This window comes from Corvus moneduloides, chromosome 1 (assembly GCF_009650955.1).
Source record: "Corvus moneduloides isolate bCorMon1 chromosome 1, bCorMon1.pri, whole genome shotgun sequence".
Taxonomy (NCBI): domain Eukaryota; kingdom Metazoa; phylum Chordata; class Aves; order Passeriformes; family Corvidae; genus Corvus; species Corvus moneduloides.
The window spans coordinates 1,326,618-1,342,500 of NC_045476.1; the positions used below are offsets into that span (position 1 = coordinate 1,326,618).

A 15,883-nucleotide genomic window follows, 5' to 3' on the forward strand; every position below is an offset into this window, starting at 1 on the left:
TTATTAAAGGCTCCATGGTGTTTCTCAGCTAAAAAACGGATAAAATTGATCAATTGATATGGGGATGGAAGCTGGTTTTTGCAGCTGAGCTTCCAAGCAGGCAGGAGGCCCCAGGGATCCACTCTGGGATGAATTTCCTCCCATTTCCCTGCTGATTCCGTGTCTCCTTTCTCTCCGTAGGCCACGCTTATCGCCGGTGTGACCTGAACGGGAGCTGGGAGCTGGTCCCGGGCAACAACCGCACTTGGGCCAACTACAGCGAATGCGCCAAGTTCCTCACCAACGAGACGAGGGAAAGGGTAGGCATTCCCATTCCTGCACGGAGCAGGAATTTCTGGCCTCATCCCCAGCTAACCCCATTTAAAACCCCAGATGAGCTCCAGCTCATCTTCCTCCTCTTGGAAACTCTTCCTGAGCTTGCCAAAGCCACATCGTGCTTTGATGGGCAATGAGTTGATTGGAAAATTGTCCTCAAAGGCAGAAAAGTTTCCTGCAGCTGCCATGATCCCATTCCCGAAGAGATCTTGGGGAAAATGGGAGCGGTCTGGGGGACGCTCAGAAGTGGTAGGAGGTTGTTCCTTGGCATCGAGGCTCCCTCTGCCACAGCAGGAAATCCTTTCGCTGCCAGGTTGTTATCAAAAATTCCAATGTTTGTGTGGTTGTCTGTGGGAGGGGATGTCCAAACCCTTGTGGAATCAAACCAGGAGCAACTGGTTGGGAGAGCTGGCAGTGTCCAGACTGGAGAGGAGAAGGCTCCAGGGAGAGCTCAGAGCCCCTTGCAGGGCCTAAAGGGGCTCCAGGAGAGCTGCAGAGGGACTGGGGACAAGGCCTGGAGGGACAGGAGCCAGGGAATGGCTTCCCAGTGCCAGAGGGCAGGGCTGGATGGGAGATTGGGAATTGGGAATTGCTGGCTGGGAGGGTGGGGAGGGGCTGGGCTGGAATTGCCAGAGCAGCTGGGGCTGCCCCTGGATCCCTGGCAGTGCCCAAGGCCAGGCTGGACACTGGGGCTGGGAGCAGCCTGGGACAGTGGGAGGTGTCCCTGCCCATGGCAGGGGTGGGAATGGGATGATCCTCAAGGTCCCTTCCTACCCCAACCAGAGTGGGATTCCATGATCTTGAATTAATTCTGGTGTAGACACATTTTGGAAACAGTGACACCAGTCCAAAGTTGGAAAAGGGATCCAAAGCACATGGAGAGGCTCTGGTGTGCTCCCAGAAAAACCAATATCCACGAGCCATATTTTCACAAAAGTTCAGGAAAGTGGCAAAACAGCAGCTGGCAGAAATTTCCCTCCTCCCTGTGAGCCAGCCTGGGGCTCTGGAATGCTGGGAGTCTCCTGGAAGGAATTCCGTGCTAAGGTGACAGCAAAGCTGTCCCTGGTGTCACCTGGGAGGATGTGACCTCCTTGTCCCACAGGGAATGACGTTCCCACCCACGCGCACCTGTAATTCCCAAAGAATTCACCCAAACCCTCTGGTTTTCAGTGGTTCTTGGAAGAGTCCCCTTGGATACGGGGCATGGCATTAGGGACTGATCAGCTGCAGGCAGGATGATCCCAGGCAGCTGGAGATAAGGATCTAACCACGGCTTCCGTGAGGATGATCCAGAGGCCCTTCAGGACAATGTTCTTAATTTTAAACCTAACCACAGGGTAGGGGAGGTTTTTTTTAAATTTTTTTTTCTATTATTATTATTTTTGGTTGCTGTTTTCTCCTCTGGAGTGAAGCAACTCTTGAATGAAGTGGTTTAGGAAAATAAGGAAATGAGGGAAAGGAGGGAATGAGTTCTTTGAGGATCTGAGTGTTTCCTCTCACGTGGACGAGGAACAGAAGGTTGAGTGAACGGGGTGCTGCTCCAGCCACTCCAGCAAAGGGCTGGAGGATGTTCCCTTCCCGAACCAGTCTGGTGGGACTTTCCCCAGTTCAGAGTGGAAAGAACTCTTTCAGCCCCAGAGTTTTCTGGGAAGGTCCTGGAGCAGGTGTTGGAGTTGTCGAGCATCTTGATCAATGCACAAACTTTTGACTTCTCTGAAATTGTCTCCTCTGTCCCACCACCCTCAGCCGTGTCCTGGGGTGGGAATTGTCCAGCTGATGTCCCCCAATGCAAGATTTCCCCTAGGGAAAGGACATCCTTTCTTTTTCACCTCCCACAGTTAGGATTTTTCAGGGTGAACTGGTAGAGGAAGGGCACAAAAAAGAACAGAGTTGCCCATTTTTTTCCACCACAAGGAAGAAATCGAGAATTTCCACCTCCAGGGTGACAAAAAGAGGCTGAAAGCAGAATTTCCTGTGGTGGGGTTGATGTGCCTGACTTTGTCTGTGTCCCCTGAGTGGGGCTGAACTTCCCCACAGAGATTTACAGGAGGTGTCACCGCAGTTTTAGCATCAACCTCTTGGAAAATTACTGCTCCTCATGATCTCTCCCTTAATGAGCTGTTTTAATAACCCATCCCCCTTATCCTGCGCCCCCAAGGCTGATGCATCTTTAGCCAGGAACTTGCTGTTGTAGCTACAAGGGTGAATGGAATAATATTTAATATTAAGACAAATTAAATCATCACCATTGTTCAGGTAGAATTACCAGGCTGGTCTTGCTGAAGTGGTGTTCACCCCGTGCAAAGAACACAGGAAAAGTGAATGCTTCTGCCCGCTTTGAAATCGTATCTTGATCAACAAATGCTTTTTAATGACATCTATTTATTAATTTTTATTATTATTCTTAACTTTATGTTTGCAAGACGTCTCTTCATCAGGCCTGCCCTCACCTCAGTGATCCTGTGATTGTCACGGGGTCCCTGATTTTGTCACAGAGGTGGCTGGATTTTTGTGACAAATGAAGCACTCTCTGTGCATCCACTGCAGGTCTCTTGGGCCTTGGGGTCTGAAAACCACTCTGGAAATAAAAGAGGAAGGGAAAAATGCCCTTTTTCCCTCAGTGTGGTGATGACTTTACTCACAGAGAGCACGGGAGGCCTCTTGTCACACTTCAGAGGGGCCCTGCAGTCCTGGGATTAATAAACCTTCCTTTGATTTTGTTTTTTCATGGAGTAGATTTTCAAGAACATCTATTTAATAATCTTTATATCAATATTATTATTATTATTAGCCTTGTATTTACAAGAGGTCTCTTCCTCAGCCCAGGCCTGCCCTCACCTCAGTGATCCTGTGATTGTCGCGGGGTCCCCTGATTTTGTCACAGAGGTGGCTGAATTCTGGTGACAAATAAAGTGCAACCACTGCAGGTCTCTTGGGCCTTGGGGTCTGAAAACCACTCTGGAAACAAAAGAGGAAGGGAAAAATGCCCTTTTTCCCTCAGTGTGGTGATGACTTTACTCACAGAGAGCACGGGAGGCCTCTTGTCACACTTCAGAGGGGCCCTGCAGCCCTGGGATTAATAAACCTTCCTTTGATTTCTTTTTTTTTTCGTGGAGTAAACATGTCCAGAGATGTCAGAACGGGGGAATTTGGCCACATAGAGCCGTTGTCTTGAGCGAGAGATTGTTTTCTATTATTATTTCCCTCCCTGGGGAGCAGCATCTCTGCGTCACCACCAACAGCTGCATTTACCCAACGCTTTGCCAGGGGCTCGTGGCTGCCTCCGAGCAGATGGAACCAGAGGGAATTTTAAGAAACCGGGCTTTTAGAAAAAAGAAAACCCAACTGTCTGTGGCTATAAATACATGGATTTGCTGGCTATCTCTGGAAATAGGCCTGTACCTATAGATAGCCGGAGAGATCCACGCCTAAATAAACACCACGTGCTGCACACAGCTCTGTCCAGGGCTGTTTGTTTAGGTGGGGACTTTTCCCATTTCAGCCACGCTGGGATAATTTTAAGATAGGCCAAAGCAGCGAACAGAGGGCCCCAGAGCAAGTTGGTGTCCTGCCCCGAATAAATGGGGATTGTTTCACACAGAGCAGCTCGGAAAGGGCTCTCTGCAAAGAGCAAAGTGTGTTAAAGCCATCAGAAGCCGGAGAATTAACAGCTCGTAACTGCCCGGGGAGGGACGGCTCCTGGGCGGCTTCCTCAGGGAAAATCGCCACTGGAGGATGGGAATGGACAGCCCTGGAGACTGATTCCTCCCTTAGCCAGGTAGGATGAGGCGATCCAGGGAAGTGTTTCCTCAAATTCTTTCCAGATAACGTCAAACAGGAGTGAACAATCGGCTGGAAGTGTCCAAGGCCAGGCTGGATGGGATTTGGAGCAGCCTGGGATGGTGGGAGGTGTCCCTGCCTGTGGCAGGGGTGGCACTGGGTGATCGTGTCCCTTATGGCATGGGGACACCTCCCACCATCCCAGGCTGCTCCAAGGCCCATCCAACCTGGTCTTGGACTCTTCCAGGGATCCAGGGGCAGCCCCAGCTGCTCTGGCAATTCCAGCCCAGCCCCTCCCCACCCTCCCAGCCAGCAATTCCCAATTCCCAATCTCCCACCCATCCCTGCCCTCTGGCACTGGGAAGCCATTCCCTGGCTCTTGTCCCTCCAGGCCTTGTCCCCAGTCCCTCTGCAGCTCTCCTGGAGTCCCTTTAGGCCCTGCAAGGGGCTCGGAGCTCTCCTGTGTCCTTCCCTTCTCCAGGGGAACATTCCCAGCTCTCCCATCCTGGCTCCAGAGCAGAGGGGCTCCAGCCCTGGGAGCAGCTCTGTGGGCTCCTCTGGACTCTCTCCAGCAGCTCCACATCATATTTATTGTGGATTTGTTCTGTTCCCACCCTCTTCCCTCAGCATCCCTTCCTGGCGATGGAGGAGACAGGGAGCAGAATTAAAAGGACTTTAGGCCTGGCTGTTCTCCTTTGTTCCTTAAATTCCCTTAAAACCAGGAGTGAGGGTGACCTGTGTTCCTGGAGCTCCTCAATCTTTGGATAAAATGAGGCACAAATGACAAGTGATGAACCTCTGGCAGCTTTTTAGTCTGTTTCTCCTCAAATCCCATGGAACCACTGACAGTGGATCCCTTCTCTTCCACACATCCAGCCAATAGCAGCAGGATCCTTTTTCCGGTCACCTTTTCCAACACTGGCAGCAGCAATGGCATGTTTGGGTCAAACCCCAGGAATTTTCCTCATTCCCATCTCCCCCAAAACCAGAGGGACGCCAAACACGGCTATTTTTAAAGCAGGTCAAACCCATCCCGTTCCCAAGGATGAGCTGAAGGATGAATGGGATCTCCATCTCCTGAAATCCTGGGAAAGGGGAGTCGGAGCCAGCAACTTGGGAGGTTGGCTCAGCTTGGGACCCACCAGCAGGATGGGCCATCCTAAGATCCAACCTCAATCCTGTCTTCATCTGCTCCCGCTTGTTTGTAGTGTGGGGATTTTACGGCTTCCCGGGAATTCGGAGAGGCCTGGAGAATCCGTCCCCTTCTGAACACAATGGGAAGGGCCCAGCGTGTTGCAGGGCTGCTTTATCTGAACTCCATTGTTCCAAGCAGCAATCCTGGAGCTCTCTGGGGTCCTGGGAAAAGCAAACAACTTTGTGGAGCCTCAAAGTGACGGCACAGGAACGGGTTTGGATTGTTTTGTCCCGAATTCCACCAAGGAATGCCAGCAAAGTGTCAGGCATTTGCAGCAGGACACGGGCAGAGGTTTTAAAGTCTGCGGAGGAATAAAAAAACGATCCGAGAGATGTTTTGTTCGTAATTTCAATCAACCCCGAGGTGCCATCCTCATTCCACGTCTATGGATTTGGTCTGGTGCGCTCCTGGAAATAGAATCCGAGAATCCTGGAATGGTTTGGGTTGGAAGGGAACTTAAAGCTGATTTTTATGGACATGCATGTCTAAATGGGGGTGTCTGGGAGTAAATGGGGGTGTCTGAGGCTAAATTGGGGGGTCTTTTGGGAGAGCTGCTCCCAGTCACTCTCCAGCACGTGAGGATCTAAGAGCCTGGAATCTCTATGGATGAAGGGAGCCGAACCCCGCAGGAAAAACTCATCAACACTCAGGGGTTTCCCTGAGGCTTTGGAAATCAGTGCCTGTTCCGTGCCTTTGGTGAATATCCCATTTTGTGAATATCCCATTTTGTGAATATCCCATTTAGCGTTTCCTTTTATCCCACTAAACTTTTTATTTCATCCCGTTCTCCTCTAAAGAAAAACAGACGAGGAAAGCAAGGACAGAGATTTTCCAGCTTTGTTTATCACTCAAAGCAGCAAACCCCTGATTCCAAGCGTGCCCTTAACAACATCTGAATCAGCAGCTTGGAGAAACTTTGCAGAAATTCCAGCTGGAAAATCCTTATTGGTCCTTCCAGCCTCCTGTGCTGCTGATCCCAATCTTCCCATTCCTCAAAAAACCACGGGATCCCTCCCAGCTTCACAACCCAAGTGTTGCCGGTGTCTTGCTAAAGCGGAATAAAAAGGAGGAAAGGAAAACTTTGGATACAGGGAACAGCTCCATGGAACTCAGGATGGGATTTGCCACCAGAAAACTCCTGCTCCGTCTGGTTTTCCTTTTCCTTTTGCACGCGTGGCAACAGTTGAAAGAGTGGAGGGTTCCTGCAGGAATCAAATTCATGGAATCATGGAATCCTGAACTGGTTGGGGTTGGAAGAGACCTTAAAGTCCCTCCAGTTCCAACTCTGTGCCATGGGAGGGGACACCTCCCACCAGCCCAGGTGGCTCAAAGCCTTGGACACTTGGATTAAATGATAATTAAATCAAATTAAAATACGTCAGTTTAATTATCACACTGTATAAACCAGGATCTCATGGCAAGGCCAGGTTTGGCCTCTTCCAGCAATGGATGACCAGGGTTGGTCAGTCCGTCCTCAGGGTGGACTTCCAGGAGACTTCAGGTGGGAATTTCCTGGAGTGATGGAGCTCCAGGTTGTGTCCATGGCTTGGCCATCATGACCTTTGTGGTTTTCTGGGAATTATTTAGCTTCCCGTCCACCTCAGCTCCCTAAGGATGCTCCTCAGACCATGGAGAGGGTTGTTGCAGCTGGCAGATGACTCAATATTTTCCTCCCTGGGGGACCTTTCCTCATTCTTCATTGTGCTTTTCATGGAGCTGGGACCTCCCTCGGGAGACCTGGAATTCCTTTGGAGACTTTTTTCCCCTCCTGGGTAAATCCAGGGAGGAAAACCTCTTGGGAATTACCAGTCCTGAGCTCCAGGTGAGGGAGAAGTAGAAGTGGAGAACAGCAATTTTTTGCTCCAAAGGCTTTCCCCAAGGGTCTGAGCACCCCATCCAAGAAATCACCTTTCCCAACAGCTTCCCAGAGAGACTCCGGGTAGGATTTGGGGCACCTCCTTCTCCAAGGAGGACACCAGGAGAGGCTTTCTGTGTCTTGGCACTTGGGGCTTGACCTCCGTTCACAGAGAGGCCCTGTGGTCAATCAGAGCAATCAACCTTCCAAAGCCTCCTGCCAGCCAATCCAGAGGCTCTTCCTGAGGCCATTCCCGCCACAACAGTGGTGTTGTCCCATGGGAATGTGGACCTTCCCGGTGAAATTTCTGAATGGGGCTCAGGGATGTTTTGTTAAGGCCTCAAACTTCTGGATTACTGAGAATTCCAACCTTGGAGCGAGATTTATTATTATCATTATTATTATTACGATGATATTTTATTTTTTACTATGGAAGCAAACGTTCTCCAGCTCCAAGAGGATTCCAGCTTGGCAGCAGGAAAGTCACGCCAGGCTGTTTTTCCCTGGAAGCTTTGAAATCTCCTCTTCTTGGCTTTTCGGGGCCCGCTGCCTCCACAGACAGATCTATAAAAATCTATAAAAATATCACATAAATACGCACAGACACACTCGGTAAATTAATGTTGGCAAGGGCTTCGCTCCTCCAGTGCAAACCGCAGAGAAACATTCCCAAATCTGCGGATTCTGATGTAATAGGGCTGAGGTTTGGCATTCCAGGCCAGCGTTCCAAGCCTCAAATCCCAATCAGAGCTGTCATTCAGAGCCCAGCATTCCCGATGCTATTGCAGCCCCATGGGCGGGGCAAGGGAGAGGAGGGAATGAGGAGAAAGATGCTGGATTGGTTGGGTTTTTTGGGATTTGTTTCTAATTTCAGGCTGGGAAAGGCAGGATAGGCTGGGATGAGGGTCAGGCATTTTAACCCTTTCCAGGAATCCCTGAGTTCAGCTGCGCGTCCCGGCGGGATTAAGGAAAATATCCTGATATTTAATGGAAACCTCAGGGTTTCAAGGCCAACTTTAGAAAATAGCAACCTAAAGCCTCCCGAAGGATTAATTATTAGGAATTCTCCTGTTACAGGAGCTTTTCCAATGAGATTTTGGCAAGCTCAGGTCGTGTCTGGATTGGATAACCACAGGCAGAGGCTGATTTGGATTAAAAAAAGGGAAAAATAAATGCAGGTGATTTTTTTCCTCATATCCCATAGCCAAAGCATTTCCTTCCCATGTTTTCTGGGATGAGTTGCACTCCCCCAGGCTGGACACCAGTTATCCAGCAATGGCTAAATTGTACAATTCCAGCAAAATTCCCAGCTCAGCAGGCATTTTGTCCTGGTAAAAATTCCCAAGTGATTGGGCCAAGAGTTTGTAAAGCGCTTTTGGGTTCCTTTGGGATGACAATACTGTGAAACTCCCAGGTATGGGATGAACCCAACTCCATCACGAATCCCTTGCAAAATTCCCAGCTCAGCAGGCATTTCGTCCAGGCAAAAATTCCCAAGTGATCCTTGGGCTGGGCTGAGGGCTTGTAAAGCACTTTTGGGTTCCTTTGGGATGAAAATACCGCAAAACTCCCAGGTAGGGGATGAACCCAACTCCATCATGAATCTCTGGGGGAAATCCCATCTCCCCACCTCAGGGAACACACACCCCACTTCCCAAGCTGCCAAAAGGACGGGATTCCCTGAGGATCTGGGCTCTGTGCGCTGCCAGGGTTGTGTGATGGTGCAGTAGGGCCGCGTTCCCAATGTGACGCTGTTTTCTCCATCGTTTCTGCTGCAGGAGGTCTTTGATCGCCTCTATTTGATTTATACTGTTGGATACTCCATCTCCCTGGGATCCCTCACAGTTGCTGTCCTTATCCTGGGATACTTCAGGTAGGCGGCTCTGTTTTTACCTAAGCGACACTGGAAAAGCCTCCGGTTTTTCCGGAAGGATGAAATTGGGGTGGCGCAGTTCAGGAAGCCACCAGTGGCGGTGGTGCCTGTGATTTGGGCTGTGTTTAGGGTCACTTAGGGCAAACTTCCTGGGGGACGGTGGGTGGGGTGTTGGAATTCCTTCTGCTTCCCTCAAGTGGAGCTTTCCAGGCCCTCTTTGCAGCAAACGGGAAGAGGGGCGTCTCCAGGAATCCCTTGGAAGACTGTCCAGGGTTTTCTGTCCCTGTTGTCCCTGCAGGTGACCGGCTTAGCTTTAGATGGCTGATTTGCAGATAAATAAGTTTTCCTGAGGGAAATTCCACTCTAAATCCGAATGTTCGTGAAGGATAAACCAGTTGAAAGGGATGGAAAAGTTCCAGGATAATTCATCCAATCTCCCCGTGCTGCTGGTGTTCCCAGGGATCCAAAAATGACCCTCCTGACTCTCTTTGTGTCCCCTCCCTTCCCACCATCCCTGCCAAGGGATTTACACCCCTAAACACCACTTTGAACCCTCATTATCCATTCCTTAGATCCAACGTTGCCTCTTCCATCCCTGGAAGTGTCCAAGGCCAGGTTGGACAGGGCTTGGAGAAACCTGGGATAGTGGAAGGTGTTGGGGTTGGAATGGGATGATCCTTAAGGTTCCTTCCAGCCCAAACCATTCTGGGATTCTGGGATTCTTGCTGGCATAGAGAGAGTTGGATGGGAGGGATGAAAGGTGTCACCCATATCCAGGAATTTGTCCTTTGGGAATGTTCTATCTGGTGAGCTGATAGAGCGGGGTGACCCCAAACCCTGAGCCCCAGGTTTGCTTCCCTTCGATGTCTGCTCGTGTCTTCTCCTAAAAAACCACCTGGACAAGAGCTGAGGGGGCCAGAACAGCCCTGTGGTTTCTGCAGAGGGATTTGGGAAGCTCGAGCCAAGCCCTGGGCATGGAACACTGGGAATAAAATGTGTGTCTTTGGGCTCTGGAAGTGCTCAGAGCTCTCTGCAGACAGCAAAAGGTGTCGGGGGTTTGCCTGGATAGCAAATCCCAAATCCATGACACGCCCAATCCAAAGGGGAATGCAGACCCCATCCCTCCAGCACACTCCAGTTCTCCCAACCTTTCCCCTCCGTTTCATTTCCCACTGGACACTGGCAAGGTTGTTAAAATATTCCATGTCCACGTACATAGGAGAATTCCTGGTTTTTCTTTATCCACGTACTCGGAGCACTTCATTTCCAGCCCAGAGCACCTGTGCTGGAGCATCTTTATCCCAAGGATCAGAGCAGCAGCAGGGATCAAGCCAGATTTTGTCCTTTCTAATGCAGAGATTCACTGACTCCCTTTAAATGCGGGGAACAAAGCCAATCTTCATTTAAACCTCATCAGTTCCACTTGGTGTGATTTGGATTCTAAAAGCGCAGAGAACAAGTGGGGTTGTTATCATAACATCCTCCGAAAGGGATGAAAACACGGCTTTTAATTAGTGCAGATTATTGCGATTTAAGAGGATGTAAATCCATTCGTAAATCCATTCGTAAATCCCGGCATGGCAACAGAGCTCCAGAGGACAGAGAGGATCCCAAGAGGTCAATTCCTTCTTCCCCGAAATCCTGATTCCTGATCCTAAAATATACCTCTCGTTCCTGTCTCTGATCCATTCACCTCTGACCAGCCCCAAAACAACTTTTCCCCCAAAAAGGACCTTAAAGCGCTTTACAACCAGGATTTGTGGGGTCGCCGCTGCCATTGCTGGGGTGGAGCCCACAAAGGATAATGTTTCCAGCAGGAAACAGGGAGAACAGCCCACCACACCGGAGTTACTGCTGGAGTTGCTCCTAAATTGGGCTGGACACAAAAATTAACAGTTTACAGGAAGCTCTGTGAGGTTTCCACTGGCCAAAAGTTCTGGAGCCTCTGGAATCCAAGGGCGAGTGTGGATAGGAGAGCGGGAATGGCTTCCCACTGCCAGAGGGCAGGGTTAAAGCGGATTTTAGGAAGGAATTCCTGGCTGGAAGGGTGGGGAGGCCCTGGCACAGGGTGCCCAGAGCAGCTGTGGCTGCCCCTGGATCCCTGGCAGTGCCCAAGGCCAGGCTGGACACTGGGGCTTGGAGCTCCTGGGATGGTGGGAGGTGTCCACGATCTGTGTCCGCTGCCTGTGGCAGGGGTGGCACTGGATGGGCTTTAGGGTCCCATCCAACCCAAACCATTCCATGATTCCATGATTATCTGAAGCGCCTGGAGCAGGTATTAATCCATTTCCCAACCCCCCGGGAGCACAGGGAGCAGCGACCCTCACTCTGCTCCCCATGGGGACACGGTGCCGGCGGGAGCAGCTGGGGCTCTCCGGAGCCAGAGGTGGCCATGACTCCATCCAACAGTTGGACTAAGCTTCCCAATCCTTTTTTTTCTCCTCTTCCAGACGTTTGCACTGCACTAGGAACTACATCCACATGCACCTGTTTGTGTCCTTCATGCTGAGAGCCGTCAGCATCTTCGTGAAGGACGCGGTCCTGTACTCCGGGTCAGCCCTGGAGGAGATGGAGCGGATCTCTGAGGAGGACTTGAAATCCATCACGGAAGCACCTCCAGCGGATAAGTCGCAGTTTGTGAGTATTCCCAGAGCAGTGTTTTCCCAGGATTTCATGTCTTTGTCCTCTCTGTTCAACACTTTCCCTCTTCCGGGGAGTTTTCCACCCTACTCACCTTTCACAGCCCCCTCCCATCTTTTCCCATTCCCACAGTTTCAGAGGGATTGCCCAATTCCTGAGCTAAGGAAAAGCTCTTCCCACGGCAGTCAAGGTTGACAGCTTGATTCCCATCTACATTCCCCCGATACTCCCCGGAATTTCTGGCTGTGGAAACACTTCTGACCAAGGCGCATCCAGCTTGGCTCACAACACTTCCAGGGATGGGGAATGCACAACTTTTCTCACTCCCATATGGAAAAAAAGACATTTTGGAAGGGAAAATGGAGGGATGATGAGGTGTCATGGGAAACGGTGGGGCTCATCTGCAAAAAGGAGGTGTCTGTGAGAGGGACCTCGGACAGAATCACTGAGGTTGGAAAAGAATTCCAAGGTCAGCCAACCTTGGAATGGTTGGTGGGTGCCCGATCCCCACCTTGTCCCCAGCCCAGAGCACCGAGTGTCACACCCAGGAATTCCTTGGACACCTCCAGGGTTGGGGACGCCAAGCCTCCCTGGGCAGCCCCTTCCAAGGCCTGATCGCCCTTTCCATGGAGAAATTCCTCCTAAGTCCAGCCTGAACCTCAGGTTCCATTTATGGTCGGTTCAGTCAGTCCAGCCAACCCAGGCAGACGAGTCAACATCCCAAAATAAAAATGGAAGGGAGGTCACTCAGACTCTTCTCCAAAATTCCATGGGCTTTTCACTGTGTGGAAATCTCTGATGGCCGTATCTGCATTGTCCACGTGCTTGGGGGGAGGAAGCCCATCCTCATGCTTCCCGCATCCTGAAGCTCTCGGCTCTCCTTGTCATTGGTCCCATCACGGATTTCCCATGGAATCCTGGGCGTGGCACCTTCTCACTCCCCACAAGTCCCTGACAGGAGGGGGCAGCCGGGGGGGTCGGGCTCTGCTCGCAGGGAACAGGGACAGGAGGAGAGGGAATGACCAGGGGAGGCTCAGGGTGGACAGCAGCAGGAATTTCTCCATGGAAAGGAGGATCAGGCCTTGGAACTGCCCAGGGGGGTTTGGAGTCCCCATCCCTGGAGGTGTCCAAGGAATTCCTGGAGGTGGCACTCAGTGCTCTGCTGGGGATCGGGCACAGCTTGGACTTGATGGTTTTGGAGGTCTTTTCCAACCTCAGGGATTCTGGGATAAACTTCCCGCCTGTGGATTTGTTTGTCTTCTCAAGTGTTTCCCAGCTTGTGCTACAACCAGGGACCAGCAACACCCTGCGAAAAATCAGAGGATTTGGGAATATCCCACTGTGCATCCGAATGTCCCAAGTGGAACTTTGTCATTGTGTTCCCTTCCCATCCCGGAGATCTGTGTCATTAATTTACGAAGTCTCACTCAACACACTCCCAACGCTCTTTTTTTTTTTTTTGGAAAGAACACAGAATGTTTCACTGCATTGTTTGGAGTTTCTCCTCATGCCGGGCTCATTATAAGGAATAATTAGGATAATCTATGGCATTCTTTGGATATTAGCATTTAATGGCGTTTCCCACTCTTTGGAATTGCAAGGCAAACAAGCGACGAAGGCGACAATTACTGGATTTCTTTTGTTTCCGAATGAAGAGGGAACTTTGCAATTATTGCCTCGTGTTCCCCGCATGAGGCAATAAAGACAAAAAATAAATATAGAAAATATTATCAAGCCTAGATGGGGACTTTCTATGAATATAAAAAATATTATTGAATTTATGGGGATTTTTAATTAATCCATTAATTAATCCATTTAACTCTGTCGATGAAAGAAAATGAGTGCCATGTGTGCATATCTTATCAATATGCAAATATAGGTATAGGTGTGTGTCAATCAATAGATTGACAAAAAATTGGCATAAGAGCTGTGCCAGGATAAAAAAATTTCTCTTTTTATTTCCAAGGTATTATTGGAATTTTCTGTCAGTCCTTTGTATTAATCAAAGGAAAGGGCAGCACAAAGATGTACCACTGCCAAGGCAGTCCCAGAATTCCTGGGAAATCCACCTTCCCTGACTCCAAGGATATCCACACTGACAAGAGGTGTCTTTGTACGGATCAATCCCAGTATTTTGCAGCCTTTCTCTGCTCTGGAGCTGAGAAATTGGGAAGAAGGGTGCCTTTGTCCCACTCTGTCCCAAGGGAGTGTTGGGTCACAGTCGGGGTTTGGCTCCCAAAACCCAAAGGATTTCAGCTCAGTGTGGAGCGAGAGCTCAGCTTAGGAGCCCATTTAACACCAGGATGTCCTGGAAGTCTCTCCCGGATCTCCCACCTTGCAGCTCAGGTCTGCTCTGGAAACACCTTGACATTTCCAGGGGGAAAACCTCCGGGTGCTGTTTGCTCTTGGAACACCTGGCTCCAAAGGCAGCAGGAACCATCTGGGATGTCTTTGTTGAGGACTGACCTGGAGGATCCCGGCTTGGACATCCATGTCAGGGTGGGGTGACTTCATCCCACCTTGGTCTCTCCATGAGCTGAGGAAGGAGTTATAATTCCAGGTGTTGTGACTTGGGCAGGACACCCAGACCAGGACAACTTGGCCAAAGCCCTTTGGCCTCCAACATGAGCAGGAAACACAGGGAAAAGATGAAACACAGAGAAAGATGAAACACAGGGAAAGATGAAAAACAGGGAAAAGGTGGAACACAACTGCCCCAGGAAGTGTGTGAGCCCCTCATCACCGGGCTGGGAGAGAGCAGGATCAGACCATGATCTCTTCTCCTCCTCCTCCCAACTCACCTGCTGTTGGAAAAATCCCCTTTGGCTCAGGAGTTCTTTCCCCAACTCTTCATCTCTCCTGTTCTCCCACAGATTTTCCTTTTAAAAACCCTGCAAGGAAATTTTCTGATTAAATTTTTTCCTTCCTGAGCCTTGTTTTCCCACCCCGCCTCGCCATGTTTGTGCAGCACGAGAATTTCACCCCGTGTTCCTTCTCTGTCCTTCTGTGGTCGCTGCAGGTGGGCTGTAAAGTGGCCGTCACCTTCTTCCTCTACTTCCTGGCAACCAATTACTACTGGATCCTGGTGGAAGGGCTCTATCTCCACAGCCTCATCTTCATGGCATTTTTCTCAGAGAAGAAATATCTTTGGGGATTCACTTTATTTGGCTGGGGTAAGTCACGGCTGCTCCTCAGGGATCACCTGGAAGAGCCTCTTGGAGGTGGTTCTTGAAGGAAATTGTGGATGAACGGAAATATGGGAGAGGGCATGGAGGCAGGATGAGCACTGTGGGACGCTCGCAAGGACAGGTTCTCCATCCTGGGAAGCCTTTATCATTCCTGAATGGTGGTGATTACACTGTGGCACTTCCAGAGTCTCCAGAAGGATTAGCTCAGGCTTGGAGAGGCAGCACAAAGATCCAGGGAATCCCAGGATGGGTTGGGTTGGAAGGGACCTTAAAGCCCATCCAGTCCCCACCCTGCCAGAGGCAGGGACACCTCCCACTGTCCCAGGCTGCTCCAAGCCCCGTCCAACCCGGCCTTGGGAATTTGCAGGGATCCTGGGGCAGCCCTAAATCTCTGGCGGTGCCTCACCACCCCCACATCTTGCCACCCTCCCAGGGCAGGAAAAGCGAGGGCTAAATTTGGGGTGAGGCAGCCGGTTTTAGGGAGTTATCCCCATCACTCCCCAGGACCTCCTGCTGAGAAACCAGCGCTGAGCTGGAGGGGCAGAAATCTGTGGGAGGTTTGGAGCATCTGCTCCCAATGAGAGCCCCGAGCTCTGATTTCCTCCCTCAAACCTCAGCTGCTTAAAATCCTTGAGGTCTCCTAAGCCTTGGAACCCTGCTGGAAACCTGCAATTTGTGGGGAAGGCTTTTTTATTTTCCTTTTCTTTCAACTTGGGCATCTTTTCCCTGAGTAATGAGAAAGGGGCGGGATGTGGGCGCAGGGAAGGGGCTCATTAGGAGAAGACGTTGCGGGCACGCACATTTCGGAGGAGAATGGGATTTCTGTTCACTCCTGGCTTTAATTTTGGCTTCCCGGGAGTTACGAGGTGCTGGGACAATAAAACAACTGCCCATGGTTGTCTCGGAGTCTGGGGGTTGGGAGGAGAACAGGGAATGTTTCCGATGATCCTTGAGGATGTAAGGAAGGATAATGGGGTGTGGGTTTAAACAGGAATTACAGCAGGAAAACCCGTCCAGGGGGCCTGTGGTTACCTGGC

The 15,883-nt window shown here is 50.5% G+C and overlaps 1 protein-coding gene across 1 annotated transcript in view; it reads left to right on the plus strand.

Moving 5' to 3' along the window:
* The window catches only part of PTH1R (parathyroid hormone 1 receptor), an 85,692-nt gene that overhangs the window by 46,328 nt on the left and 23,481 nt on the right, over positions 1–15,883 (plus strand). Inside the window, exons 4-7 of the mRNA XM_032129145.1 lie at positions 181–299; positions 8,924–9,018; positions 11,469–11,655; positions 14,678–14,831. Of these exons, the coding sequence (XP_031985036.1) occupies positions 181–299; positions 8,924–9,018; positions 11,469–11,655; positions 14,678–14,831 (555 nt within the window). The remainder of the gene's footprint in view (positions 1–180; positions 300–8,923; positions 9,019–11,468; positions 11,656–14,677; positions 14,832–15,883) is intronic.